Genomic DNA, 27,084 nt, shown 5'->3' with positions numbered 1-27,084 from the left:
GTGTACCCATCAAAAAACAACGTCCCACCCCTCCCTGCATGGATTTTATCGGAGCTGAACAGAAGTGGCTGAAGAGTCAATTTTCCCTGTCGGGACATCCTTCATATATATTTCAATATAAATATATTTCAAATTTGTTCCATAAGATAACGCAAAAATGCAGTTCTCTAAAAATGATCAGGTGCATAATCAGCCAATGTCCAAAGAAGAACATTTTGAAAGATCTCCACAAGGTCTAGTGAACTTCTGCTCAACGCAAATTTAAAACTGCAAGAAAGTCTGACTCGTTGGAAGCAAAATATAGAATTGTGCTTTTGCTTAAATAAACCCACCCTCATAGCATGAAAAAAATCCTACAACTGTTACACTTGACAGATTATGTTTTATCAGTTGGTATTTATTTGGTGTTTATGAACTTTGAAACACCACAGCCGAGTGTTCCAACAGGAACAAAAACACATGAATGAAGCAGGCAAATGGTAACTGGTCTTGTTCTATTAGTGCTTTTCTATTCTATCTGAGCACTCAAAGAACTTCATACAGTTGAATCCTTTTCAGTGAAATGACATTTTACTAAATATTAGTTTGGGTGTCTGTACATATTTGAGCTTGTATGGATACTTTTGACCCTACCTTTAGAGAGAATCCCAAATAAATTCAAACTTCTGCACTGAATTATTCTTTATTAAAGTCATTAAAGATGTGTGCTGTACAGTAATTTCAGGAAAAACAACAGTTCTAAGAAATCATTAAAAATCTTAAACTACCATGACTTTCATTCCCATGGTGTGTGTATATAAACCTCTGATCACAACTATATATTTATTGTCATTATGTCGCACAGCTCAACTCCAGAAGCGCTGGAAATGAGGTGAAAAGCCTGTTTTTAGGGATACAAAAAGGTTGTGAAGGGATGCCAAATTGCTATAATTTTTCTGTAAAGCAAATTTACCTTTGCGTATAAATAAAGCAACCGTGAACCTTTTATCAAATGTAAGTATATCAGCTAATAACAGTGCATTCACTGATGGCCATATCGGTTTTTGTCCTCAAATCTGAGATTCGTTTTCAGAGTTTGTAATTTTGTAAGTCTTTAATTCTTAAGGTCATTTTATTTTAATGGAGAGAGACTGAATATCAACCAAAAATTTAGGGGAGAAAACACATTACAGAAAAGATATTCACTGATTTGCATGTTATCGAGTGAAAAAAGTATTTGATTCCTTACAACCAAGCCGGAATAATGGGTCCCACAGATTGCCTGTGTGCAGGGATTGCAATTAAACCATTAATTATAGGCACCCCTGTTTTCAGCTCTTTATGTGTATAAAACACACCTGTCTACAGAGTCAGTTTCTTCCAGTCCACCACCATGGGCAAGACCAAAAAGCTGTCAGATGATGTCAGGGACAAGACTGTAGACCTGTACAGGGCTAAATGAGCGTCAGCATGCTTTGTGCGAAGGTGAAAATTGTTGAAGCAATGATTTGGGAAGGAAAAAAATGACTGTTAGTTGCTTTCAGTTCCATGCTACGTGAGAATGATCATGGCAAAGGTGGTGGATCAGCCCAAAACCACATGGCGTGGTTTGGCTTGTTAGTGATCTGACAACAGGACCACAGTCTAACAACACCACTGGTAACACACTGCACCATAAAAGATTTAAATCTTGCAGCACTCACAAGGTCTGCTGCTCAAGAAGTGACCATGGCTGTCTTAAGACTGTGAAAACGTAAATGATTCAGAGAAGACTTGGGAGAAAGTGTTCTGGTCCACTAAAACCAAGATCATGCTCTTTAGTGTTAACTGGACCAGCTGTGTTTGTGGTGGAGAGGAATGCTGAGTATGATCCAAAAAAACACCATCCCCACCATTAAGCATGAAACTGGAAGAAGTGGGGCTATTTTTCTGCTAAGGACACAGGATGACTTCACAGTATCAAAGAGCCAATGGATGGGGCCATGTGCCATAAGGTCTTGGATGAGAAGCTCCTTCTCTCAGTCAGAACACTGAAGGTGGGTTGTGGATGAGTCTTCAACCATAACAATGACCCAAAGCAACAAAGGAGTGGCTAAAGAAGAATCACATTAAGACTATGGAGCTGCCAATCTCAAGACGTCAGTTTATAGAAAATCAATTTAAAGCTTTTATGTAATGCGTTTTGGGGGGTTGTGGTCGATATTCTGTCTCTCTCCATTAAAATGAAACTGTCATAAAAGTTAGAGACTTTTCATGTCTTTGGAAGTGGGCAAATTTACATATTCAGCAGGGGATAAAATAATAATAAGTATGTCTTCAGAAAGACACTGGTGTATCACTGTGGTTGCTCAGTTTAAAAACGTGTTTTTAGTTTAAATTGTTTCTTTTTTATAAGGCTTTATCACTCTTGCTCTGTGAGTTTTACATAGCTGAAGCTAAATATGAAAACATTGAATTTCTCAGGCTGCTGATTGAGTGCTGTAGTGTCTTTGTATTCCTCACTGTGCACAAAAGTCCTCTTAGGTTCTCTCTTGTGTTGCCCATTTCTCAAAAATCCCAACAAATTTATCAGAAAGGAAGACAATGCAAAAGCTGTTGTTTCTTGAAGGCCCATAGATAATCGTTTTTTTTTTTCCTTTTACTGCTGCTCCTTTGAAGGTCTGGCTGGTTGTGGCTGAACTCTGGCCAGAAGGCATCTGTTACTCAACAACATCTGTTCCTGTTACTCTCTTTCTCCCAGCATGCCGAGGGACACGCAGGTTCTCCCAAGGGTGGCCTTTTGTGTGCCCCATTGTCAATTCCATCATTGTCTGCTGAAGTCTGTTCCCATAAGGCCGTGGGTTTATAAACCCCTCCAAAGGACAAACTCTACCGCCCTGATGATTTACAGTTATTTGTGTCCAAACACAATCTGTATCTTTGTGGGGCAATTAAGAAAGAGAACTCCGAGGAACTGATTTTATACTGTATGACTTTTATGTTCAGATGTGACCGAACTTTGCTGTTTGTTTGTTTTTTAATAGCTTTTTCTCTGGCAACAGGAAGTCAAGGTTTGAAAACCAAACCTAAAGTGGTCCAGTAGGTGAATTTCAGAGCCGTGAATTACCTGACTTGGTCTTTAGGAGGAGAAACAGGAGTGGTAAATCTAGCGTAGGGGTATTGTTTTTTATGAATAGGGCCCCCTCTCTCATCTCCAGGGAGACACTTTCAACTTCTGGCAGTAGCCAACAGTGTCGGCATAGAAAAGCCCACTATGGGGTCGCAAGGGGAAGACAACAGATGTTACTGATTAACTTTGCTCACAGACCCCTAAAGAAGTGTTTTTCAGAGTGCTTGCAGATGGACAAAACAAAAGTTGGACGCAATCAAATGTTCACATTTAGCAATATTTATTTGGAAAAATAGTCTTGGCTAATTCCTTCATTCAAATACGGTAAAGGAAAGGGTAACATAACAATTTGTACAGTACAATCCCTCTTAAATAACATTTTCTTAAAAAAACAAAACAAAGAAAAACCATCCCATTGACCTGAAGTGCCTTTGCAAATATCATTAAAAAAAGCAACTTAAATAATCATAACAAACATCACAAGTATATAATACAAAATAAAAATAACACAAAATCATTAAATTAACTTAAATTAAATCATAATTTTAAATCATAACTTGTTTTTTTTCTTTATTTATTTTACAAAATCAGTATCAAAAAGCAACTTTCTTTTTCTTTTAATCGACACAAAGTTTTCATATCCCAAAGAAGAAAAGAACTGAACAATACTATGTCATAAAATGGTTTGGAGGGCTTAGGGAAGAAAATGCACTTCAGTTAACACAGTGATCAAGTATACATACAGTCTTCACAGGTGCAGTGATGGGCGCACAGCCCACGAGAACAGCCTTGTGAAGAACAGGCCAGTATGGCCAAACATCCACCGTTTGATGCAGTTCCTGCGCTCAGCAACGGCGTGTGGGTTAGAGAAAAGGCCTGGGTGCAAATGTTGCAAAACAAAACTCGTATATCATCGCTACGGGACAGCGTTCATTTATATTTTCTTTTTTTTCTTCTTCTTTTTTTCTTATTTTTTACAAAAACCCCACTCCCTGTTAACAGGCAGAACAGAAAGCTAAGAAGCAGTTTACTTTGAACTGTAAACTTTTTTTTTTACCCTGCCAGTTCTAATCCCACAGGCCGCCACTGCCTGCGCTTAGTTTCCAGTAGAGAACCAGCTCACTCTGAATATCAGTTAAACGTATCAGCAGCAGTCTCAAGGCGGGACACCTCCCCCTAGGTTTAGAGCAGCATCTGAAGGAGCATAAAAACTCTCCTATAGAGTAAATGAACAACGGGCAGCCCATTGGTGGCTTCTTACACCTGGGGAAACACACCAAAAAGACAGAAAATTTTAGTTTTTGTTCTTTTAAATTCCAAATGACCGCAGAAATCGTATCTCTGGCTAAGGGTCAACAAAGTAGAACTCACCTCAGTTGCAATTATACATTCGTCCTTCTCCTCTGACATCACAAACACAGATTTGTACTTGGTGTCCGCACATGCAGACATTTCTGGGGCTTTCTTTTCTGATGCATCGCTGTAGGAAGGTGAGAAAACACGTTAGATTTGTGGACATCCACAGTCTGATTTTGTGTTTGACAGACGTTTATAGCGTCAGTTATTTACCTTTTTAAACGTTTGCTGCGCTTCTCCTCAAACTCAAATGAGTCCTTGTCCTCGCAGGCCGCCTCCAGCATGGCCTCCTTGGCCGCCTGCTCGTAGTTGACCTCGTGTACGAGCTTGTAATCTGCAGGCAGATGGCGGCTCTTGTAGCTGCTCCTCCCTGGTGGAGATCCTTCATCAGGGTCCCCGCTGCAGAAGTCCATCTTCTTGTTGATGTTTTTGACACCTGGCATCGGCATCACACTGATGGCCAGGTCCCTGTCACTACGGTGACAGTTGTTAGTAAGGTTATTTATTGTCTCTGCTTCGCCTACAGTTTCTACTTGGCCGACATGCTGGACTTTTGATTGCAAAAAGCCAACCAGAACAGCAGAGCCTGCCAACAGCAGCAGCACCAGCACCACCCCGGAACCAATGGCCATCCAGGGAACTTCTGACCCCCGGATGGCAGCGTGCTCTGGAAGCAAGAACTGACAGTTTCTGCCACCGTATCCATGAGCACAGGCACAGACATAACGGTTGTTTCTCTCGTGGCAGGTGGCACCGTTGTGGCAGGGGTTGTGCTCGCAGCGGCTGATCGGGGAGCTGCAGTTGCGACCCGTGTATCCCGGGGGACAAGTGCAGGTGTAGCCATCAGGACCTTCCTGGCACGTGCCACCATTCTGGCAAGGATACGAAGAACACTCATCACCAGTGTGGTCACAGTTCTGGCCGGTGAAGCCGTCTGGACACTGACACAAGTAGGAGTTCACGAGATCCACACAGCGTGCACCTGAGAATAGAGATGAAGTCATGAATGAATGAGTGTTCAGTTCGTGCAGACTGAGCATCTCAAAGACCAAACCCTTATTCTGTTTGTACTTACCATTGGAGCAGGGGCTGGAGGTGCAGTGGTCAATCTTCTTCTCACAGTTGAACCCTGCATACCCCGTGGGGCACTGGCAGAAGTAGCCTCCGTCAGGGTTGTCAGTACAGCGGCCTCCATTGGAGCAAGGCCCATCAGCACACGTCATGGCGCTTAGCTCGCAGTTGTTGCCATAGAAACCGTGAGGGCAAGTGCAGGTATATGTGTTTTCCAAATCCTGTGGGAAAAAATAGAACAGACTTGACATCAAGATCTGTGTGGTGCTGCATCTGCAGCATTTCCAGCTTGCTGCATGCTGTATGTCTTGATTTTTTTTAGGTTTAATATAATTGAAGAATGATCGAAAACAGAAAAGATAGATGAGAAGGAATGAAGGCTGATGCATTCAGGCATCACTGGTGCTGAGCCGCAGTTAACAAGATGTCTCTATTCTTATTCCAAGTTCATTTAAGAAGACCCACGAGCACTCACAGTGCAACTTCCTCCATTGCGGCAGGGGTTTCCAGCACATTCGTTGACCCGAATCTCACAGCTGGCCCCAGTGAAGCCAGGCCTGCAGGAACAGGTGTAGCTGCCCTGGCCAGTGTTGCTACAAGTGGCTCCATTCATGCAGGGCTTGTGGTGAGTGCAGTAGTTGAGATCTGGAAAAAACACAGCAGCACATGTGGATTAGCCAGAGCATAACACATGGCGGGACAGCAGCAGCGGCGACAGTATGCGCTTTTGTCCTCAGGCACACTTGACTGTTTCTCTTCTGCCAGTGGTTTTTTGTTTCCTTGCCTCCTGTCTTTGCTGAAACAACTGCTGCTCTGTTACTGGAGTGTTGATGCTCTTTCGCTTCAGTCTACCTTTTTACTGGCTTGTTTGAAACCAAGTTTGTGGTTTGAATAAATGACAAACCAGTGATGGAAAACTTGCCTTCAAGAACAAGTTGTCCACATTTTGTCACCTTTCCACCAAATAAGCAGGGCATTTGTAAGTTGTTTAAGCATTAATTTGTTATCTTCCTGTTCATGAAATCTAAGTCTAAGCTGCACATAACCAGATTTTTGTTTCAAATACATTTCAAATAGTTTTTTTTATTTGTTTGTTTTTTAAAATTGTGATGCAGCCTAGATATCTGGAAAACGTCTAAGCAATCGTTGCTGTACCCTACGTGTTGTGGCTTCCTTCATCCAACAAAACCACTTCTCTCTCTGTCCCTACTTCCCAGACTCTTTCCTTACCTTGGTTGCAGAAGAGTCCACCCCAGCCCTCCTGGCAGTTGCACTGCCAGGGCTGCTGGCAGGTCCCATGGAGGCAGCCCGGATAACGAATGCACTCATCGCAGTAGCGCCCTTTGAATCCCACTCTGCACCTGTTGTTGTCCAATTAGGAGGGAACACCGGTCACTCCACTCACATTACTTCACGCAATCCACTAATTAATTAATGCCCCAGTGAACTTGTGGAGAAAACTTACTTGCACTCCCCGGGTTTCTCGCAGAACCCATGCTCTTCATCACATCCTGGCAGACAAATCGCTGTACAGGAAAACAAGAGTATGCTTTTTAGAAACATTGAGGCAACTTGTTTTTAAGATTTGCTTTTAAAGATTAAAAAATCCAAAGAAAGTAATTAAAATGAAGTAAAGCAGTGGATTCTGAACCCATTAGCTTGTCATCATGGAAGATTTTTCTGCTTAACATAGTGCAGAGACAAAGGAGGGAGTGTGTGCATGCGTGTGTGCCCCAGAGTGCACACACGCACTCACACACACAGAGGCCCTCAGCCCACCACCCTCTTTTTTTTCTTCTTCACTGCGGGTCAGAACTCTTTTATTCATTCTGTGTGTGTACACACACACATACACACACATACTCCCCTTAATGTCTCGGATTGGGGTAGATAAGAGTGGACAGCTGGCGAGTGTGTTGCCAGTGCGCGACAGCTGCTCCATTGTCTCCTCTCTGCCGGCAGCTGCCCACTTCAAACAATACCTCCCCCAACTCAGCCAATCACCGACCGGCCCACTTCGAGAGTAACGAATCGGAAGGTAGCATGTAAATTTATGGCACGCGTGAGATTATTCTCAAAAACTTTCCTTAGAATAAATCAAGTGGTCGTGTGTGTGTGTATGTGTATGTATGTGTGTGTGTGTGTGGGGTGGGGTGGGGGGGGGGGGGGGTAGGAGAGAGGAGGGGGTGCGCGTGGTGTTTACGCCCTAAATTGCCTTCTAACGGCACTCAGAGAACTTGACTATAGATACATGGAAATAAAAACTTTTTGAACTTTACCTTCACTAAAAAAACATTCAAATTGGTTTTAAATCTATCCTTTTTAAACGATTTCCTTTTAAACGGATTTCTTTACCTCTAACTTCTTTTCCTTTCTGTGTTTTTTTGTCTCTCGTCTAATCTAAATATTTTATTCTATAACGGGAAAAATCTCTGCAGCTCACGTTCAGTGCAGTACTGCCCCTTCCACCCGGCGTCGCACACAATCTCCCCGCGCTCTCCACAGGTGAAGTGGCCGAAGGCGTCATCTCTCGGCCGGCAGAACACTGAACAGCCGTCCCCGTAGTAGTGCTCATCGCACACGAATCGATAGGAGTACTTGAGTTCGGTCCTTCCCCCGGTGTGCAGGTCCTGGGACCATTCCTCTCCCACAGTCAGATGCCTCTGGGTGGTCATGGTGCTGATAACCCGGTCTGGGTTCTCTGAAATGTGCATGTAGAAGTACAAGATGAGGAGGAGAAAGTGTGTAAATGTGAAAACAACAACAACACTGAAATGTGAGATTTAGTTCCTACCCGTGGAGAGGTCGTCTTTGGAATCGGCGTGTAATGCTTCAATGATCAGCGAGAAGGTCCCCTGGGAACACAAATGGCTTCATGAGACAGGTGGCCAGCGGAGATGTGGCGATAACATCAAGTAAAGGCCCGAGGCGATTGTGCCATACACTCAATGTGCTGAATGCAAACTGCCTAACCTGATCCGATGAAACTAAATACCTGTAAACTTTGTGTGCTCTCTGAGCCTTCAAGTTGTGCGCAGGGGAAAAGGTGCTCTTTTCACGCACGCATTTACAAGAATTGGCGCGATTTCTCAGCCTTAACTCCTACTCTACATGAATGGTTGTATTTACCGGCCACGTGAAGCCGAAGTTAATCCTGATGGGGTTGGTGAACGAACTCTCCGGGATGGCATCTGGGACCTGGAATGAATTGGAGCCGAGGACGGGTGTCACAGCGCCGCCGTAGGTGCACGGGGGCTCTGGGGAAGCGTTGGGTTGATAGTGCTTGAGACAGATCCTGAAGAAGGTCTTACACTCGCACTGCTGCTGGAAAGACGAAGCCAGACCTCCTTTACAGCAGTTTTTGTTGCCTTGTACTCCCTTCTTGTTCAGAAACTCCTGCAACTTCAGCTCAAAAACTCCCGAGCAAAACCCCTGCGGAGGAAAGCGGCTTATTATCATCAAGTGCACACACAGTACCGCTTGTGTGAGAGTGCGTGTTGTGATGGGAGGGCAGGGGAGGCAGGGGGAGGGTGATGGTTCATTGTTTGGAGGGAAAATGTTTGATTTAGAAGCTTACCTGGCACAGCAACATGGACATGACGGCAAGAGTCAGCAGGATGACGCGCCCCATATTAAATAAATACATAATAAATAGTAAATAAATAGAGTAAAAAGTCTTGGGCTTGTCGTCAGGGTGCCTCCTCCTGTTCAGTCCGTCTGAGGAAGATACATTGAGCACGTTTCTGTCGCCTCACAGGGTTTTCTCATCAACTGCTGTGGATATCAGCCACGCCGTTTTCACTCATGTCCCGAGGCACAAAAAGACAAAGGATAAATCCCAAACCTTAAAAAATAAAATCACAAAACAAATGGAGTAAACTTCTGCGCTGTGTTGAAAAAGAAAAGCAGTCCTCGAAGTTCAGTTATAATCCAGTGCGTAAAGAGGAAAAAGCGAAGTGTTCCTTGTTTGTTACAGCAAGAATGTTAGGGCGAAGCTTTTTTTGTTTTGTGTGTGAAGGTCTTGGTCTAACCCAAGGACAGATTTGTCACTGGTCCAACATGCTTCTTTCTACTGCCTGATGTCTTTCCTCACTGTGAACTGTGCGTCTGTCTACAGCCAAGGCCGCCTGCAGCCTGTTATATACGGCCTGACACATGCTATGGTAATAGCATGCAAATGGACCCCCTCCTCCTGCTGCCCGACTACACCTCCCAATCTGGCTTGGCTCTCTACAATGGGATCCCATACAAGTACCCCACCACCATCCTCCTTATTCCTCCTGTAACCTCTCATACAGTGTTAATACCCGAGCTCAAATAAGGTTGTGTGGAAGTATTTAAGAAGTGAAAACTTCTGTAAGACTCCTACACAGGACAAGACGGGAGACAAGATTAATTAATACATGTTTTCTGCTAACACTAAACAGGAAAACTTAACATTCAAGCGGTTAAGAAGACATAAGAAGAAGAAAAAGAATTGGGCTGACTTTTGGTTGTTGGTCTTTTGACATCACAGACCCTCTCCTATATATGAAAAACAAACTAAAGGTGTTAAAGCGGTAATATGGATATGTTCTATACACCTTTTAAAAGTTTTCAGCATCGTACAGCTGCCAGATTTCCCCCTGCGCTGTGGACGACATGCGGCTGAATTGATCCATCCAGCTGTTGCATCACTGCACCAGCTCCTTTGTTGTGGGCGTCCTAAGATGTTTTGGATGCAGTGCCAATTAACAGTGTGAAGCTGATTCAAAAATCTCCCCCAAAAAGAAAGAAAAAGCGTTTCCTGGTCAAACTCTGACTCAGTTAATTGTTTTTCAGCCCACCTCCCCCCTTTTCTCTTCCTTCTCCCCTTCTTTCTCAGCATACACACACGCTCTAAATTTTGGTATTTGTATCTGTGGGAAGAATTTGATGCTTTGAATTGACTGAAAAGACTGAAGAAAACATTCCTTGGCAGAGCTGCGCAATGAGGTAAACGACATGAGGGGCTGGACTCCTGCTTTTCTACTTTGCTCTCGCCTTCTTCTCTTTCTTCACACTAGGATGAAAAAAAGAGACCGTGTTTGGGTGCTTATAGGTGGCAGTGTGTGTGCGTGCACAGAGGCGCGCGCGCACCGTAGTCGCTCGCGTGGCCAACATAAGGGGGAACTTTTGTTGTTGTGTGTGGTGGAGGAATAAGTTTGCTCTCTCTCTCTCCCCCCTCAGCTGTATGGTAATTCGACCAGCACCTGCTCTCTTCTCCTCAATAACAGCGCGTGTACGCCTCACTTGGCTGAGCGTGCGCGCACACATCTAACACACAATACTCTCCCTGGGCGCGTACACACGCTCACACACAGACTTCATTTGTCATTAAGTATATATATATATATATATATATATATATATATATATATATATATATATATATATATATATATATATATATATATATATATATATATATCTCCTAGTATGAAAAGGGAAAACTGTGCTTCGTCCAAAATCTTATGTGGTGCGCATATGAATAAGGAGTGGGAGGACGGGGGGTGTGGTGAGGGGTGTTGCTTAATTAGGTTGTTCATTAGATGTGTGATTTTTCTGCTGTATAATGGGGTCTACTGGAACTGCACGCGCGGGCTAGCGCACGTACATTGCGTCACTGTGTTGAGATATGTACGTCACGACTATTGTTTTCTGGCGCCTCTCTCCGACTTCGTTACCTGCTGCCACGGTCCGTCCTACACACCGGCTGTCAGAGGAGCCCTCCCCCATGAAAAAGTGTTACGTTCCCCCACAATTACCTTCACTTCATACGTCACATAACAGTGTTACGTATTATTTCATGGGCAACAATCAAACAAAAAGTCCTCCTCTATTGATAAACCTCAACTCTCGACTCTTTCTCAAAGTAAACTCCGGCTGAACCATGACCATCACAATTAAGCCGGTTGAGACAAGAAAATCAATTACACTCAGGGATAGGGGAGACTTCATCCGTCCTTGGGGGAGGGGATTGGAGGGTGCATCTGGGTGCAATACTTTAACTTTTGGTACCGACATGGTAAAATTACACAGACACGTTTTCAGGCTATATTGAACCCCCATAATGTCCGTTATCAGAAACTTTAACTGAAGGGCTATTTACTGTTAATACCTTGGCCGCTGTGCTGCACTTCACCTGGAGTGAAGTGTTGAGTTTCTACACTCTACACTCAAAACCAGAAAAGTAGACCCCCCCCCCCCCCCCCCTCCCGCCCCAACAACCAAAAATAAAACAGAAAAAACAGAGAACACAATTAGGACACTGTCCATCGAAAAGATGGTGCTGGCTGTTTAACCAAAGTGCTACTGTAGGGGGCTGCTGTAGTTTAACTCCTGCCCACCAGTAGCTGCGTCAAACAAAAAAGGGTGACTCGGGGTCTGACTATTCATCCATTCTCTGCGCTTTAATTTCCATTGATTGTGAATGCAGGGGGGAAGGAGGAAGGGGGTCTTCAGTGAAGGACCACGACACGCCTTCAGACGCGGACAGACCCTTACAAGCCATCTGCCACTAACTTCCCCCTCCCCTGCATATCCAGAAAACGACGTTTATTTCCCTGCTTCCCTCCCTCCCTTCTCCGGCCTGAAGCGCACATCTCTATGTGCCTCTGTCCACTGGGCTCCATCTACACTCAACTGGAAGCATGTATAAGGACCTGTAACGGTATGGGCCCTCCGGGGCCATATGGCGAGGGGGAAGCAGGAGATTTTTTTCCCTTTCTTGGTCCCAGAAGAGGAGACACCACATGGTCACTCGTGGGAACGTAAACACAGCGAGCATCACACGATATCGATCATAAGAGGCGGTGATCGGGGAAGGGGAGAAGGGAGGGTAATGCTGTGTGATGATCAACTGATTATTTACAGTAATATCTCATCAGTGCAGAAAATATGACTGCAGACTTCACCTGGAGTCAAAGATGCACACATGATGCTGCTATGGTTGGTGGTTCAATCCCCCGAATGAAAAGGAAAAGGTGCAGAATCAATGTTCTCTTGCTGGATGCAGCTGAGAGGAGAGGGGAGGGGGGCGCTAAGGAGGAGAAGGAGGAGGATGAGGGGATAGAGGCCACCCGTGTAAGCGCTGAAAGCCTAAAGGAAATGGCAGGTTTTGAATGGGCACGTTCGTGAGAGATGCTATTACGCATTCCTCCTCCAGGCGTAATAGCTTACGGGGAAAAAACACCTTAGCAACAATATGAAATACAATTCCTTTGTGTGACTTTACCAGTGTTTTATATTCTATTTGGAAGACCATCCCATCAGAATTTAGTTTTGCTAAACAGTTCGGACCATTTTAAGGCTCTTTGGAGACTTGGGATTTCAGAGGAGACTTGGACTGCCTTCTCTCAGGTCCGCTTGTTCTACCTGCTCAGACGCAGAGATCAACAGGCTCCTTTGTGTCCAGATCAGATTACTGTGGCCAGCTGCTCGAAAAGGGGGCCACAGGCCAGACCCGCGTTTCCCCAGGGCCTGTCGGGGTTCCGCGAGGCTCCTCACGGCTTCCCACGGCGCTTCGAGGCTCCCTGTCCGGCCTGCTGTCTCATTTGCATACTTTGCTGTTGGTGGAGACGTGCTGAGTTTACATTTATGGGAAGAGTGCGGCAGTAATTACGTGGGAGGCCCGGAGACGCGCCTGCAAGTGTGTTTGTGTAGGCATAGGGGACCTAAGGGGGAGGTAAAGAGCGAGCTGTACGTGGCCAGTCGCGTGCCAGTGTTTATAAAAACACATCTGCTGCGCACCCTGGGGTGACGCACAACAACACACGCGGGTCCCTAAGAATAAAATCGATAAATCCACAACTGATGCCGTGCGCCACACGTTTACCCAAAACATATACTCATGTTAATGCCCACACCCACGGTCCTACCGTAATGACGAGTAGGGGAAGGATTGAACAATCACAAACCTTTAATAAATATAAACTTATAGTTGTCAAAGGTTATTGATAAAATGATAAAATTTACATAGAAAAGTGAATTAAAGTTTAGCCTGTTTTTATAATATTTTCTGTGCAACAGCAACCAGAATAGTAGAATAGAGTAAAATTGGGCTTTGTTGTTATTGTACATGTACAACAAAATTATGGGTGCTCCACACCAACCGTGCAGGAATAAAATATAAATACCACCTGGACAGCAGGAATAAATAACAAACAGACAAAACATACACAGTCAAGAGGATACATACATGGATGTAGGGTTAAAAAATAAAATTAAAGGCACTTAATGGGTAAAAGCAAGTAAGACCTTTTTAAATAGATTATAACTCTGCTTTTGGTTTAATGTGGTTTGACATGGGAGTGTAGTGAATAAGAAAATAGGGTGAATTATATTTAAGTGGCTTCATGTGACTTTGTGACTTATATAGTGCAATTTCCCACCCAATTCTTCTGAATTTAGAGTGAGTAACAACTGGAAAATGCAAATTATACTCTAAGTGTTATGAAACAATACGCACTTTCAGAGTATCATAAAAGAAGGGAGATAGACAGTGTACTTAGTGGCCACTTCATCAGCTAGACCCTGTTGCTGCTGGGCTGCACCCCTTTGGCCTCCACAACTGCCTAAACTCTTTGAGGCCTAAAGTCAACAAGCTGCTTGAAATATTCCTCAGAGAATTTGGTCCATGCTGACATGATAACATCACACAGTTGCTGCAGATTCGTCAGCTGCACATCTGTCATGTAAATCTCCCGTTCCACCCAAATCCCAGTGTTGATCTGTTGGATTGAGACCTGGTGACTGCAGAGCCTGTTTGAATACTGTCAACTCATTTTCACGTTCAAGAAACCACTTTAAGATGATTTGAGCTTTGTGACATGGTGACATGGTTAACTGGCAACGTTTGCAGCCGTCAGAAGACATGTACACTGTAGTCATAAAGGGATGGACATGGTCTGGCAGTTTGGTAAGAAAATATCCACCACATGATAGACACCACTGCTCCCAGCAGCCTGAATCATTGATACAACGCAGGATGGAGCTATGCTTTCATGTTGTTTATGCCAAATTCTGACCGTACCATTTGAATGTCACAGCAGAAGTCAAGTCTCATTAGACCAGGAAAGATTTCTCCAGTCGTCTGTTGTCCTACAACTATTGTTGCACGCCTAGCATTTTATATACTACATCACGTGTTTGTTAATGATTGCCAAATGTTAATGCCATTTTTGGCTTTTGACCTGTTGTGTTACCCTGAATTGAACCTTTGCCTCATTCCACCCGCTTTTATTTGTGATGCAGTGGAACAAGTCGACATGGACTGTTTTGTTCATGTTTGGAAAGAGAACTATTTACTGTTTGATAGAGTCATTAAACACTTAACAGCAGGGGTGAACCTATCATTTGAAATGACTGATAATCTGCTATTGCAAACATCATTTGCAACTTTATAATATCAAATCAAATGACACTTATAGACCATTTAAATTATTATTATTTTTTTACATCAGTTGCCGCTTTACAGTGATGCCAAGTGAAGGGTTTAGAAAGTTTACAAGCCAATTATTAACATATTAGTAAAGATGAACACATGTATTCTTTGCTGACAGTAACTAATTATTTTTCCCTTTATTAACAATGGTTATTAATATTAAAGTGTAAAATACTACATGCCCTTAAATTTCACCTAGATTTAAGATCACATGATCAGTTTCATTTGTCAGAATTCTTTTTTTTTATTTTTTTTTTTACCAAATATCTGCAAAATCAATCAAGAGCTGCACTTGGTGTTCAGTGCTAGTTAGCAATCACATCATGCTATTTGTGAACTTTGTATATATTACCTGTTCAAATACATGCTAGCTTTGTTGGTAGCATTTTATACTAAGAAAGACCAGCCTCACAGAATTTATTGCATGGCCGTGGTCTTGTCTTCCTTTCATTTTTCACCTTTCTGATGGGATTAGGAGGCAACTGTTGCTGGTGGAATTGCTATTTTAAAGCAAAAAATGGCTGCCAGAAAGCTCAAAGCATGATCAAATACTGTTTTATGCTACAGCATTGAGTATTCCCTGAACTGGTGCCTGGGTCAAAACATAAAGACAGACCCAGAACAATCTGAGCAGCGTTGTATATGAAATTCAAACATTGAAAGTTCTCTTTTTCCCCAAGAAGGGGTGCAACACATCATTTTTCATTCTTAGGTCTACTCTTATTTTGTTCCATTTAAGCTTAATCACCAGTGTGAATGATGAGAGAGTAAATGGAGGAAGTCCATCTCCCCTCCCTCTCTCACTCTCTCCCTCTCTATCTCTACAACCACGAGCATCTGCCCAGAAATGAACAGATGTAGGCACCTGCATTGTGGGCTCACATATGTGCACATGTCCCCCTCCTCAAACCCCCTTTCAACCTTCTATGGGACCCAGAGCCCACCACAATGGGGCAGAGATCAGGGATGCAGTAACCAAATACTGCCTATCCCCTCAGGACACTCGTTTTGTTAGAGGCATTGTCACCAGTTATATCAAGTGGGTGCACCAAACAATCTGCTATATGACTGCTCATTTGAGACATAACATAATTCAGAGGGATGTAGGAGGGAGGGAGCAGAGAGAGGGGGAGTTGGGTGGTGTACAGAGATGGCTGTCTGGACAATTTTTGCAGCTCCAGAGTGAAGTGGTAGATGTTTTAAACAAGTGAGCTTAGGTTTTTTTGCAGCTGGGGTTCGAGTGAACTGAATATGGTTAAGTGGCTGTTAGGCTTTTTTGGAGAGTGTCAGGGTGGCAGGTGCTAGCTGGGGTAGTAGGATGAAAGAGAGGCTTGTTGGAGCTGGGTGGGTACAAGACCAGGTTACACATAAAAAGCCTTGTTTTTGTTGGAGAAAAGAGCTCCGACAGCCCACCGGTAGAGCAGCAGTGGATAATGGTGCCATAATAGCCCCGTGTTCCTATCTCTCAGCTGCCGCTGGATGACAGAGGATCCACACGCACCTGTTGTCGTCCCCTATTGTGTCCAGTGAACATTAGTGTGCTACACCTCAGGAATGCTCCCTGTCCAGAGGCCTGCCTGTTCGTCCCAGGAGAGAGCTTAGCCATGGTGGGATGATGGGATTGTGTCAAGAGTGTATGTGTGTGTGTGTGTGTGTGTGTGTGTGGGGGGGTTGTACAGGAACCAGCAGGGAAGCTTTAGAGGACAAGGCACAAAAAAGGAGGGGAGGTAGAGGTGGAAAGAAAGAGAGAGAGGGCGAGTGTGTTTCTCCAAAGCCAGTGTCCTCTCTTCCCCTCTTCAGGGGCCTGTCCAGAGAGCCCTGTCCTAAATCACTGGCCCCCGAGGGAAGGCTCTCCATTGTGAAGAGATGGCCCCTGCAAGCTGGGCCGCCAGCTGCCACTGCTGCAGCGTCATGCCCCCCTCACCCTCCGCGCACACACACACACACACACACACACACACACACACACACACACACACACACCGCCTCCCTATATCGCCTCCACCTTTAGCAAAATGACAATGCTCCCTGCAGTCGTGGCCAGAGGCCAGTGAAGAGCATTAAAAAGAATTTGAAGGAGACACTTGAGAAAGGCCACAGTGGAGCGACACATTTTTTGGACAAACATTAATGATGACAAATTCAAAAGTGGGCTACAGTGCATGACACGGTAACCTGGACAAATCTGACTGCCAGCCGCCCAGAGAGACTGAAACCAAGAAAAGAAACACCGAAAGATTTAGTGTGATCGTTTTTAACTTACTGCAGATGATGCAGGGATCGAAGCTCCTTCTGAGTCTTCAGCATGCTCCTTTTTTGTTTACTTTAAAGGTACAGTCCCAGCCTGGACTTTTTTCTCTCTGAAAGAGACACTTTGAGTATCATGTTGTATAAAATCAGATCCTTATTTAAACCTTTGGACGGGAATCATAAAATCAGCACAGTTTATCAGTCATTCGTCAGGTAATTACACTTATCTTATCAACTAAGACTTAGTCTCTTTACGTATTTGACGCCCACCCCCGTCAGTTCAGAGCTACAGTCTCTAGACTACACCGCGATTACGCTGTTAACCCCTTAACACCTAGTGTTTATCATATTGGATAGATACGGTTTTGGAGACTTCTACATCATCAGTGTGATTTTTTTCCATTGAAAAAAAAAACTTAAATAACTTGCACAATACATAATACAAAAAACTAAACAATGATAGATATATCAAATATGGTACAAATTAAAGCTCATGTATGCAAATTAATATCTATTTTTTAAAATGTTTTAATAATTATCAGATCAAATTATCAATAAACACTTTATTTTAAAAAATCCTCTCATGATTGAGGCTTTAAAGGGTTAAACTACCATTTAGATGAAGTTCAGCTATATGGCTGCTAGTTAACTGTATGATACGGTATTATCAAAATAACGAACTGCACCTTGTATCTTAGTGTTATGTAATCTAGTTGTTATTACAATTTTCACTTTCAGTTTGTCTGAAAGCTCAGGCAGGTGCACCTTAGCACTTGAAAATGCAAAGTAAACCAGAATTGAGTGGGTATTTGGTTATTGACCATTCACAGTCTTTAAAGTATCAAAACACAAACTCCAAGAATCCTGTGACCATATATGTAATCACATGACCCAAATGTAAGTGTCATTTTATAGGGTAAACTGGAATTTCTTATTTTGCTTTTGCTCACAGGTTACTTCAGTAATCTGTGACTAGGATTCATCTGTAGCACGGGGATTGGTGTCTCCCTGTGACAGCTGCCTGGCCCTCCCTGAGCCTGGTTCTGCTGGCGGTTTCTTCCTGTCAAAAGGGAGTTTTTCCTTTCCACTGTCACAAAGTGCTTATTCATAGGGGTTTATCTGATTGGTGAGGCTTTCTCTGCATTATTGTAGGGTTTTTACCTTATAATATAAAGCAGTTTAAGGGAACTGTTGCTATGATTTAGCACTATATTGATTAAATTGAATTGAACTGAAATGATTTGAAGATTCCACAATACACACTCTGTGTCAGGGCATAATTCTGATGAACTCTATGCACCCATGATAAAAATGTGGTAAGTTGTGCAGAAGTTTTAAAATATGGAAAATGAGGGAAATTTAAAAATATTCTAATTCTTCAGAGAGTTGGTTATCACAGCCAATTAATTATTAAGCAGGTCCTTAATCAGGGATGTGATGAGAGCCCAAATGTTCAATTCAAAGTTGTTTTTTTATACTTGCACTGCAGCTGTAAACTAATCTTGACGCGCAAGAACACAGATATCCAATGCTGTCACAAGTATGAAAAGAAAGTCAAAAATAGAACTATTTTGGCTTTAAGCATAGTGTCTGGCAAACACTAGACAATAACCTGCTTTTCTGTAAAACCCTCAACGTTGCAAAACCTTTTTGGCCAGAAAAGAAAATGAACTACAAAAATTAGAAAACATATTTATTAGTAATATTTCAGATAACAATGCAACAACAGATATTATATACCTGAAACAAATTGTTGATGTCGTTGTCCCCAGGTCGTTGGTCCAGGTTTCTCTGGTTTTATATTTTTGATTATTCTTGGTTCCAGTGTCAACATTATTGTTGACATTTGGGCTTTCTGTTATGGTGCTATGGTTACTTTCAGGTTATCTGTGTATGTAGCTAACAAGAGGTTGTTTACCAGTTGGGTTTGTGTCATACTGCCTGTTACACAGCCAACCTTGACATAAATATCAACATGTTGCTTGAAAACTCAGAGCATTACCTTTGTACTACCCTCTTGGTTTTCATGCTGCAACTGTGCTGATTGATAGCAGATGGTCAGCAAGACATCTTCCCAACCTGTTAAGTCCAACCTTGAGTAACATGAGCTCTTGAATGGAAGTTGACCATGTCAACACTTCACCTGTCCATCAGCTAAAGCATGCAGCACAGGAAATGCCACAGACTTTCCAATCACAGTGAGTACCTAACTGTTTTTGAGTGGCCCAGCCAATGCCCAGGACACAGCTGAAGATGGTCATTGACAGATTTTTCATACCCAGTGAGATAAAGCTTGAAAAACAGGAAGAGTTGTCTAAATGGCTGAAATTCATGTATATAACTGAATTTTTTAGCAATTTCACCCTATTGGCCTTGTTTGACTGACCTGTGGTAAAGATGTATCCAAAAAAAACCCTGACACAATAACTGCTGCAGCTTCCACAAAATGTTGGATCAACAGAGAGATTTCTGTAATTTTCAGTAATGCACATATAATATCATTGCAAGCAACTGTGTAATTGTTCTTTTTGTAAGTTTCTTTTTTTTACTGCTATGAAAAAGAGTATAAAAGAGTGTCTCAACATCTGCATGCACTTGCATTTTGAGTTAAATATAAACATGGTCATTGGATTTTTTTTGATCATCGTAAATGTGAAATGTAAATTCGACATCATAAGAGCCCCAGCAGAGATATTGTTCAATGTATTCTTTCTTCTTACTCTGCTTAATTTTATTAGTTAGTTTTATGATTAGCAAACATTTTGAAAAATGAATACATTAAGGGGTTTCTCAGTCAAAATTATTTTTATGCACAAGGCAGAAACTTTCTAAAATGTTATCAGATGATGGCTTTCTCGCTCATGTATGATCTATTTGAAACAATTTATCTTGGAAAAAAAATGATGGAGATGCGCAAAATGAGCTGCGCTGCCTCACCAGGAGAAACTGTTGAAAATTCATTAAAATGACACATTCGCACTCACTTTTTGTACCCTTAAAAGAAAGAAATGTCATCCCCCCCACTGCTGCCATCAGTTCCTCTGCTCTGCTGGAGGATTTTCCCATCCATAGCTAAGGGAGGTATGCTCCATTGTGCAGCTTCTAATGATGATTGTAATGATGGCTTGTCCATCTTTGATAAGAAACAGCACGCTCCTCATTAAAGGCCCTGGGGCCCTGGTTCTCATGGCTGCCGGTGCTTCCCCAGGAGTTGGACAGCAGGCGAAGGGGAGGCGAGACGACACCCGTGGCACACGCCTGTTGACCGTGCCACAAAGCAAAAGCGTGTGACACTCGCCCTACCCCCGCCGCTCCTATTGTCCTCCCCATGGGTCCCACAGACAAGACCAATCCTGTTACCCTCCCACCCCATGCCCCCACGCCCACATCCAACAACACACACTGCTGCCTAACACTCCCCTCCATCCTTTCTCCCTCTCCTTCATGATCAGTTTTACCAATCAGCTGATCGCTCCCTTTCTCACACACCCACCAGTGTTGCCTTCCTTCCCTTCTCTCCCCTCCCCACCCTCCGCCCACCTCCTCCTTAACCTCCCCTCTTTCTCCATCAGCTGCTATGTAAGGTGGAAATCCATCATTATGTGTAAAGAAGGTGCTTGTGCATGCTGCTCAGCCATTACAATGCATACACACAAACACACATGCATGCAAACACTTATTTGGGGTGTGTTGGGTTGGGGCCTGATTGGTCCAGGAGGTTTTGGGTGGGGGACTTTAATTCACTGATTCAAATGCAGACAGTATTTCTTGGTGGTGTTGGTGGAGGAGGGTGTGGCAGGTGGGTGGGGTCTGTATTTTAGGGATGCTGGATAGTGGTCACGGACGTGGGATGGAGGAAAGAACAGGAGGAGGGAGGCACGGGGTGATGGGAGGGAGGATGAAGAGGAGGGGGAGCTGCAGCGGCTGCCGGGGTCAGGACTGTGTGTCCTGGGAAAGTTGGGTTCTCCATTTAAATCTGCACATGTTGTGGCCTTCTGGTGGCTGCGTGAATGTGCACGCTGACAGATGGCCCCGGCCCATAACTATAGAGTCCATGCACCCCGGTCCCCTGAGGGAGAGAGCGAGAGAGTGTGACAGATAGAGATAGAAAGAGAGAGCGAGAGAGAGAGAGGTTGCTAGAGAAGAAGAAGAAGAAGAAGAGAATGTAGCGCTCAGCTGATCCCATCAAAAAGAGAGACAAGGGATCGAGGAAAGGCAGAGTAAGGGGAAAGAGGAGGGATGTTGCATGTGTGTGTGTGTGTGTGTGTTCATAAAGGGGGAGGGGTGGGCCCTTAATCCCAAACTCTAAATTGAGTTAATGTATTTGCTTGGTCTGCATACTCCAAAAGGAGGCCTGGGGTCCCCAAAGATTCTGATTAGGTGTCTAGTTTATCAGATGTTGGAGGGTGGGGAGGGTTTAGGGGAGACTGTTTGTACATGAGTAGAATAGCAGCTTTGTATGTTAGGTGTGTGTGTGATTGTGTCTCTGTGTTGATGAGATTTATGTGTTTGTGTGTGCGTTGCCAGCTTCAGACGCTGCCCCATGTCTCCATTCACTGAGCTGGTAGATCTCTGGTGCGTTCCTCTTTGTTAATCCTTTTAGGCAACAGTGTCCTTCGCTGGTTTAAGATGATTTCTTAGCAATGTTTCGTCTGCCTTCAGGACGACGAATTGTCTGACTTTGAAGACAAACGTTTTTAAAAGCATTAATATCATTTGCAGATGACAATTAAAAAAAAAACGGTTTGGTGTAATGACTTGATCACAGTTTATAGGCTGCATTATGTTCAGAAATCCTCTGTAAGGGTAGAAAATGAAAACTTTTGCTTCCACACTTTTGTTGCCTACAATTATTCATATTTTTATGCAGATTATCAAACAAACACACAAATTAAAATAAGTAAAAAAAAAATAGATTAAATAAAAGTAAATTGATGAAAATGGGCCTTTTTGGATTGAATTGTAAATAAACATGTGGCTTGATTGTTTTTATGAGTGTTTACCTTTTGGAGTCCGTCTGTCAATACGGCTCTGAAGCATTTTACATTTTGTGTCACAACTTCACAACTTTATATCAAACAGAAATAAGAACAACTGGAGGACGTCATCTTGATAGTCTCTAATAAATACCATCCTTCTGGTTCCACTTCCTCAGCTCATGCACAGAGTGGTTGGAAATCTCTTCTTATCCTGAGGTATTAAGTTCTTGGAGTTTGCTCTTCTTTTTGTATTTGTAGATAAAAACACAGCTTCTTTGAGAAACAAATAGGAAACAAAGGGTTTTCTTTGCATATAGAGAAAGACAGAAACACCTGATATTTCTGTGCTGGGAGAGAGATTGTAAAAAGACGTCCTCTGGACAAATACTTCAACAATGCCAATTGCCATTAAAGAAACGGGAACACTTCATGCAATGTGTCCCTAAGAAATATATTCTTGTTCTCACTCTGTGGGGTGCTGTTGCTGTTAAATGCATGGCAACACATTCTGCCTCCCACATTCTGCCTCCCACACATTTCTCCAGGAGACTGCTGTGCAGAAATCACACACTTCACACAAAGGTGCCGGCTGGGCTTAGTGAAGCAGTTTCTCACCTCGTCTGTGATGACAGAATAAATCAAGGTTAGTTTATTTCATTGGGTAGCTGTAATCCTAATATTTAAAATCAATCACAATCTGCAAGAATTAAAGTTCCCTGTTTGACTCCATAAAGGAGAAAAAAGTATTTGTTTTTAGATTATTATTACTGGTCCAGTGCTTCATACTTTTATCCAAATTAATTTGGAAACTAATCTCAAGGGTTTGACCTTAAAACACAAAACTTTCATGTTACTTTGATCACACACATCAGAGACAATTTCCCTTTTTAAATAAATGCTGAATTAGATAACTATGAACTATTTATGATATTTATGGTCACTGTGATTTTTACTGAGGGTGTTATAACAGCTTTCCCCCGTCACGATATGCAGCCGCCTCTCGCCACTTCTGATGTTTTCAGCCTTCCCTCTCTTTCTCTGCTGAAGCATTAGACCTGCAGTCTACAGCTTGTCTGAGTAATGATTTGCTACTGCTCCTTCAGTCTCCACAGCTGAAATGATTTAACCACCAGAGGGCATAGCAACGCTTCTTTCTCATTTTCACTAAGCAGCAGGTTGGCAGAAATGAACTGATGTCACAGTAACAGTGAGTCAGCATTTGTATTGATCTTTTGTTGCTATGTATGTTATTATGTCGGCTATTTCGTCAACATTAACATTTATTCAGCAGAGGAGTTTCATGGTGCTCCATCTGCGAAGATGATTTCTTTTTTTCTTTTTGTATATAGGAATGAAATCAAATCCGTATTTAACGGTAAACGTTTCTGGTAAGCTTAGCTGATTTCACTTGGAGAGCTCTGCAGCTTCAGATGGCGCTCAGCTCTGTAAGCCTCTTATAGGAGACACGACCACAGCAGATGCAGGGAGAATGCCAATCAGGAGCTCCTGCTGAGCAGAGAAACCCGACGGCTGTGCCACTGCCTGCTCCAAATATCTGACATGGTTAACACAAATCTCCGAAGTACCATTTAGCGTTTTAGATTTGCAGTAGAGAAGCCCAGTCAGAAGAAACAGTGTTCAGGAAAATGGAGCAAACGGGAAGCCTCCAACAAATCTGAACCGCCATAAAACTTCGGATCTTCTTCTGTGCAAAGGCAGAGCCATGCTCCCTCAGGATATTGGGAAGCAGAAGCCTCGCCTTGTGTCGGACCCGGTGTGCGCAGGGGACTGTCCCCCGGTCCCGCCTCTGCGCCTGAAGAACCGGGACTTTCCGCTGAGCATGAAGCGCCTTCGTTCCGGCTCCGCGCCCGAGCGCAAGGTGCACTGCGTCCTGGTTGGAGACGGAGGGGTGGGAAAAACCAGCCTCATCGTGAGCTACACCACCAATGGATACCCAACAGAATATGTCCCCACAGCGTTTGACAACTTTACCGGTAAATCTTGATCGTTAGTGTAGCTGATCCAGCGACACACACACACACACACACACACACACACACACACACACACACACACACACACACACACACACACTTCTTACATGCCTCAGTTAGTCGTTTATCCACATTTTCGGTCACAAGAAGCGTTTATTGCTGCAAAGCTTACTGAAGCTGTAAAGGATCATAGCTCAAAACATACTGTAAGCTGTCTTTTGATCTTCTTAGCGATGGTTGTGGTTGACGGAAAGCCGGTGAGGCTGCAGCTCTGTGACATGGCTGGACAGGTGAGCATCAGCTTTTCTTTTTAGTTTCTTATTTTAAAAAGCTAGCAATTGATATGATGAATTGGAGAGCTGGAGTTAAAATATTGATGTATGCAGTGTAAATTAAGTTTACTCCTCTCTTCCTTATAATGCGTTGCCATGATAGAAATGGGGGCTGGTTGATGGATCGATTAATGTAAGTCATCAGTGATCAATGAGTAGTTGTCAGTCATTGGGTCCGAAATTAGCAGTGATTGTTTGTGCTGGCTGCCCCTGCAGAGTACACAAGGATTTAAGTCCAGAGGTAAAAGCAAGTCCTGGACTTAAATCCTTTATCACCCCTTCAGTTTGAGTTGCCCACCAATCCCAAGTATGTCCCTGTAAGCCCCCAGTTTATGTCGCCCCCTGCAGGAATAAGTGAGTTTGTATTTCAGTAGTTTTTTTTTGTTTTGTTTTTTTTGTTTTTTTGTGCTCCTTGTGCTCTATCGACTTTTTGAGGATTCTCTTATCTTCACCCTTTCTCTAATAGACTAATCAGTGATAGATTGGACAAAGATTTACACCCAGGTTATTTTGTTCTTTATAAAATAAATAATAGGGTTGGGCTATCCAACTTATAACAAAACCCTTTTCCACGCCTTATCACCGTAAATGATCTACAGATGAATGGCCCCATGAATGTAATCTTGTATGAGGAAGACCAATAGCAGTAACATCACCATAACAGAAGCTGCTGAAAACACTCATTAAAGAATCAAATTGGGAATTAGCCATGCTCGCAGCAGTACTTGTGCTCAGTTCTGATCAGTGTAAGTAAATAAACTATATTATTTATTTCTATATATTATACTTTATCTGTGTTTCTTTTATGAGTGAAAACCAGCAATCACAATATTTCTGTAACAGGGTTAGGGCACTTACAATATTATAAAAGAATAATTATTCCATAAGGAATATCTCCTCAGTGGAGTCAGCAGGCTTGGATCTGAGAGCCACAAATGAGGCGAGACAGATACGCCGCTGATGTTGATTTTTGTGGGAATAACTGACACAAACGCTGAATGAAGCCACCTGTCTGTCTGTAAAACAAATCCGCTTGATTATAATCTGGTTTGTCTTCATATTCATGCAGGGGAAGTTGGAGAGCCTCCGGCCCTTGTGCTACAAAAATGCTGATGTCTTCCTCCTCTGCTACAGCGTCGTCCGTCCCTGCTCTTTCCGTAACCTCACTACCAAATGGCTTCCTGAGATCCGTCAGCACTGTCCCAGCATGCCCGTGGTCCTGGTAGGCACCCAGCTGGACCTGAGAGAAGATGTTCAAGTACTGATCCACCTGGCACAGAACCAGCAGCAGCCAGTGTCCACAGAGGAGGGCCAGCGGCTTGCCCAGGAGCTTGGGGCAGTGAGTTTTGCAGAGTGCTCAGCACTGACTCAGAAAAACCTGAAGGACACTTTTGATTCAGCTATCTTAGCTAGCATCCAGTACACAGAGAGCAACAACGTCCAGCAGCAGAAGAGGCTAACGCTCAGGAAGAAGACCCCTGATAAGATCAAGAGCCTTTCAGAGACCTGGTGGAGGAAAATCAACTGCCTGATGGGAGAGCAGAGCTGTGAATTCAAATGAACACAGTTTGATTACAAACCTAAGTGATGTTGTCTTTTACAGAGCTGACCAGGTGACAGATAATGCCAGTAGAGGAGGCATTATCAACACAAAGAGCAACACAAGTTCCTGAAATAATTCAAATAGCAGTTAAAAACTCTCAAACTGACAGGAAAATTCTGCTAGAAAAATGTTAATAGATCCCCAACAATTGAATAAGTGCATGTTAGAGTACATAGAAAATGAGCTGCACAGCCAGTGTAAAGAGTCTTTGTCATTTATGAGGTATCTAGAGTATAAAGACAGATTTTAGTAAACTGCATTATGTAGTAGAAATGTAGTACCTGTAGTCTTGATGCATGTTCAATCATCCAGCTATGGAAAGATGTTTTTGTGCTGCGTTGATTTTTGACAATTTATTGAAGTGCAGCACTGCATTGCAGGAGCACTGCACTGGAATCCTGTTACTAAACCATCAACTACATAATTGCCATCAACAAAAGAAGGTGGTTGCAAGGAGAAATATTCAGCAGATCATTCAGTGTGCAAAAAGTTCCTAAAACACAACTAGGACTCGAAGATATTTAATAAAATAATGAAAGTAATGTTAATATGAAATGCACTTTGTAAACAATGAACAAATGATGCATGTAAGAATCATTTGTACTCTAAATCATTTTTCCTGACTTGTGAACTGAGAAATGAGCAGAATCTGAGGCTACATGTAGATTTGTGATTGTGGGTTCATATTTTAGCCCTGATTTCGTTAGCCTCACTCATCTAAAGGGTAAAAAAAAAGAAGTATTTGGTTTGTTTGTCACTTTTACACCCAAACATTATATACTCTTTGTTAGTTGTAGATTATTTATTGTGTGTTTATATTTATTGATTTGAATGCCATTCCTGATCATGAAATATGCTCAGAAGCCTTGAATAAAAGTTTATTACACCTGTGCAAGATCGTTTCTTTTAACAACAGAACAAAAGAAAGGTCACTTATAAAGGACTAGA

General features: G+C 42.9%; 2 protein-coding genes across 2 annotated transcripts; one reads left to right on the top strand and one right to left on the bottom strand.

Moving 5' to 3' along the window:
* Positions 1-4,345: 4,345 nt before the first annotated feature.
* Positions 4,346-9,161, bottom strand: dla (deltaA). Its single transcript, XM_085355406.1, has 11 exons — positions 9,093-9,161; positions 8,645-8,947; positions 8,310-8,370; positions 7,959-8,216; positions 6,981-7,041; positions 6,746-6,876; positions 5,991-6,160; positions 5,520-5,736; positions 4,658-5,426; positions 4,460-4,568; positions 4,346-4,351 (listed from the first exon to the last, which is right to left on the bottom strand). The coding sequence occupies exons 1-11, from the start codon at positions 9,159-9,161 to the stop codon at positions 4,346-4,348; spliced, it is 2,154 nt and encodes a 717-aa protein (XP_085211532.1).
* A 14,769-nt stretch (positions 9,162-23,930) lies between these two features.
* On the top strand, positions 23,931-26,094 carry LOC146630026 (rho-related GTP-binding protein RhoU-like). Its single transcript, XM_085356757.1, has 4 exons — positions 23,931-24,201; positions 24,433-24,491; positions 24,637-24,666; positions 25,603-26,094. Exons 1-4 carry the CDS (start codon positions 23,931-23,933, stop codon positions 26,092-26,094), a joined length of 852 nt encoding a protein of 283 aa, XP_085212883.1.
* The last annotated feature ends 990 nt before the right edge of the window (positions 26,095-27,084 follow it).

This window comes from Diplotaxodon limnothrissa, linkage group LG6, assembly GCF_057381915.1.
Source record: "Diplotaxodon limnothrissa isolate DT_005_m linkage group LG6, D_limnothrissa_male_GT1.1, whole genome shotgun sequence".
Taxonomy (NCBI): Eukaryota; Metazoa; Chordata; class Actinopteri; order Cichliformes; family Cichlidae; genus Diplotaxodon; species Diplotaxodon limnothrissa.
Note: the sequence above shows the minus strand (reverse complement) of the source record. Positions and strands in the feature narration are given on the sequence as shown.

Coding starts and splice junctions, on each gene's coding strand:
- LOC146630026 (XM_085356757.1), top strand. CDS start 23,931: ATGCTCCCTCAGGATATTGGGAAGCAGAAGCCTCGCCTTGTGTCGGAC. Junction 24,202..24,432: donor AGCGTTTGACAACTTTACCG/GTAAATCTTGAT, acceptor TGATCTTCTTAG/CGATGGTTGTGGTTGACGGA. Junction 24,492..24,636: donor TCTGTGACATGGCTGGACAG/GTGAGCATCAGC, acceptor TTGCCATGATAG/AAATGGGGGCTGGTTGATGG.
- dla (XM_085355406.1), bottom strand. CDS start 9,161: ATGTATTTATTTAATATGGGGCGCGTCATCCTGCTGACTCTTGCCGTC. Junction 6,877..6,980: donor GAGAAACCCGGGGAGTGCAA/GTAAGTTTTCTC, acceptor GGACAACAACAG/GTGCAGAGTGGGATTCAAAG. Junction 6,161..6,745: donor TGGACTCTTCTGCAACCAAG/GTAAGGAAAGAG, acceptor TGTTTTTTCCAG/ATCTCAACTACTGCACTCAC.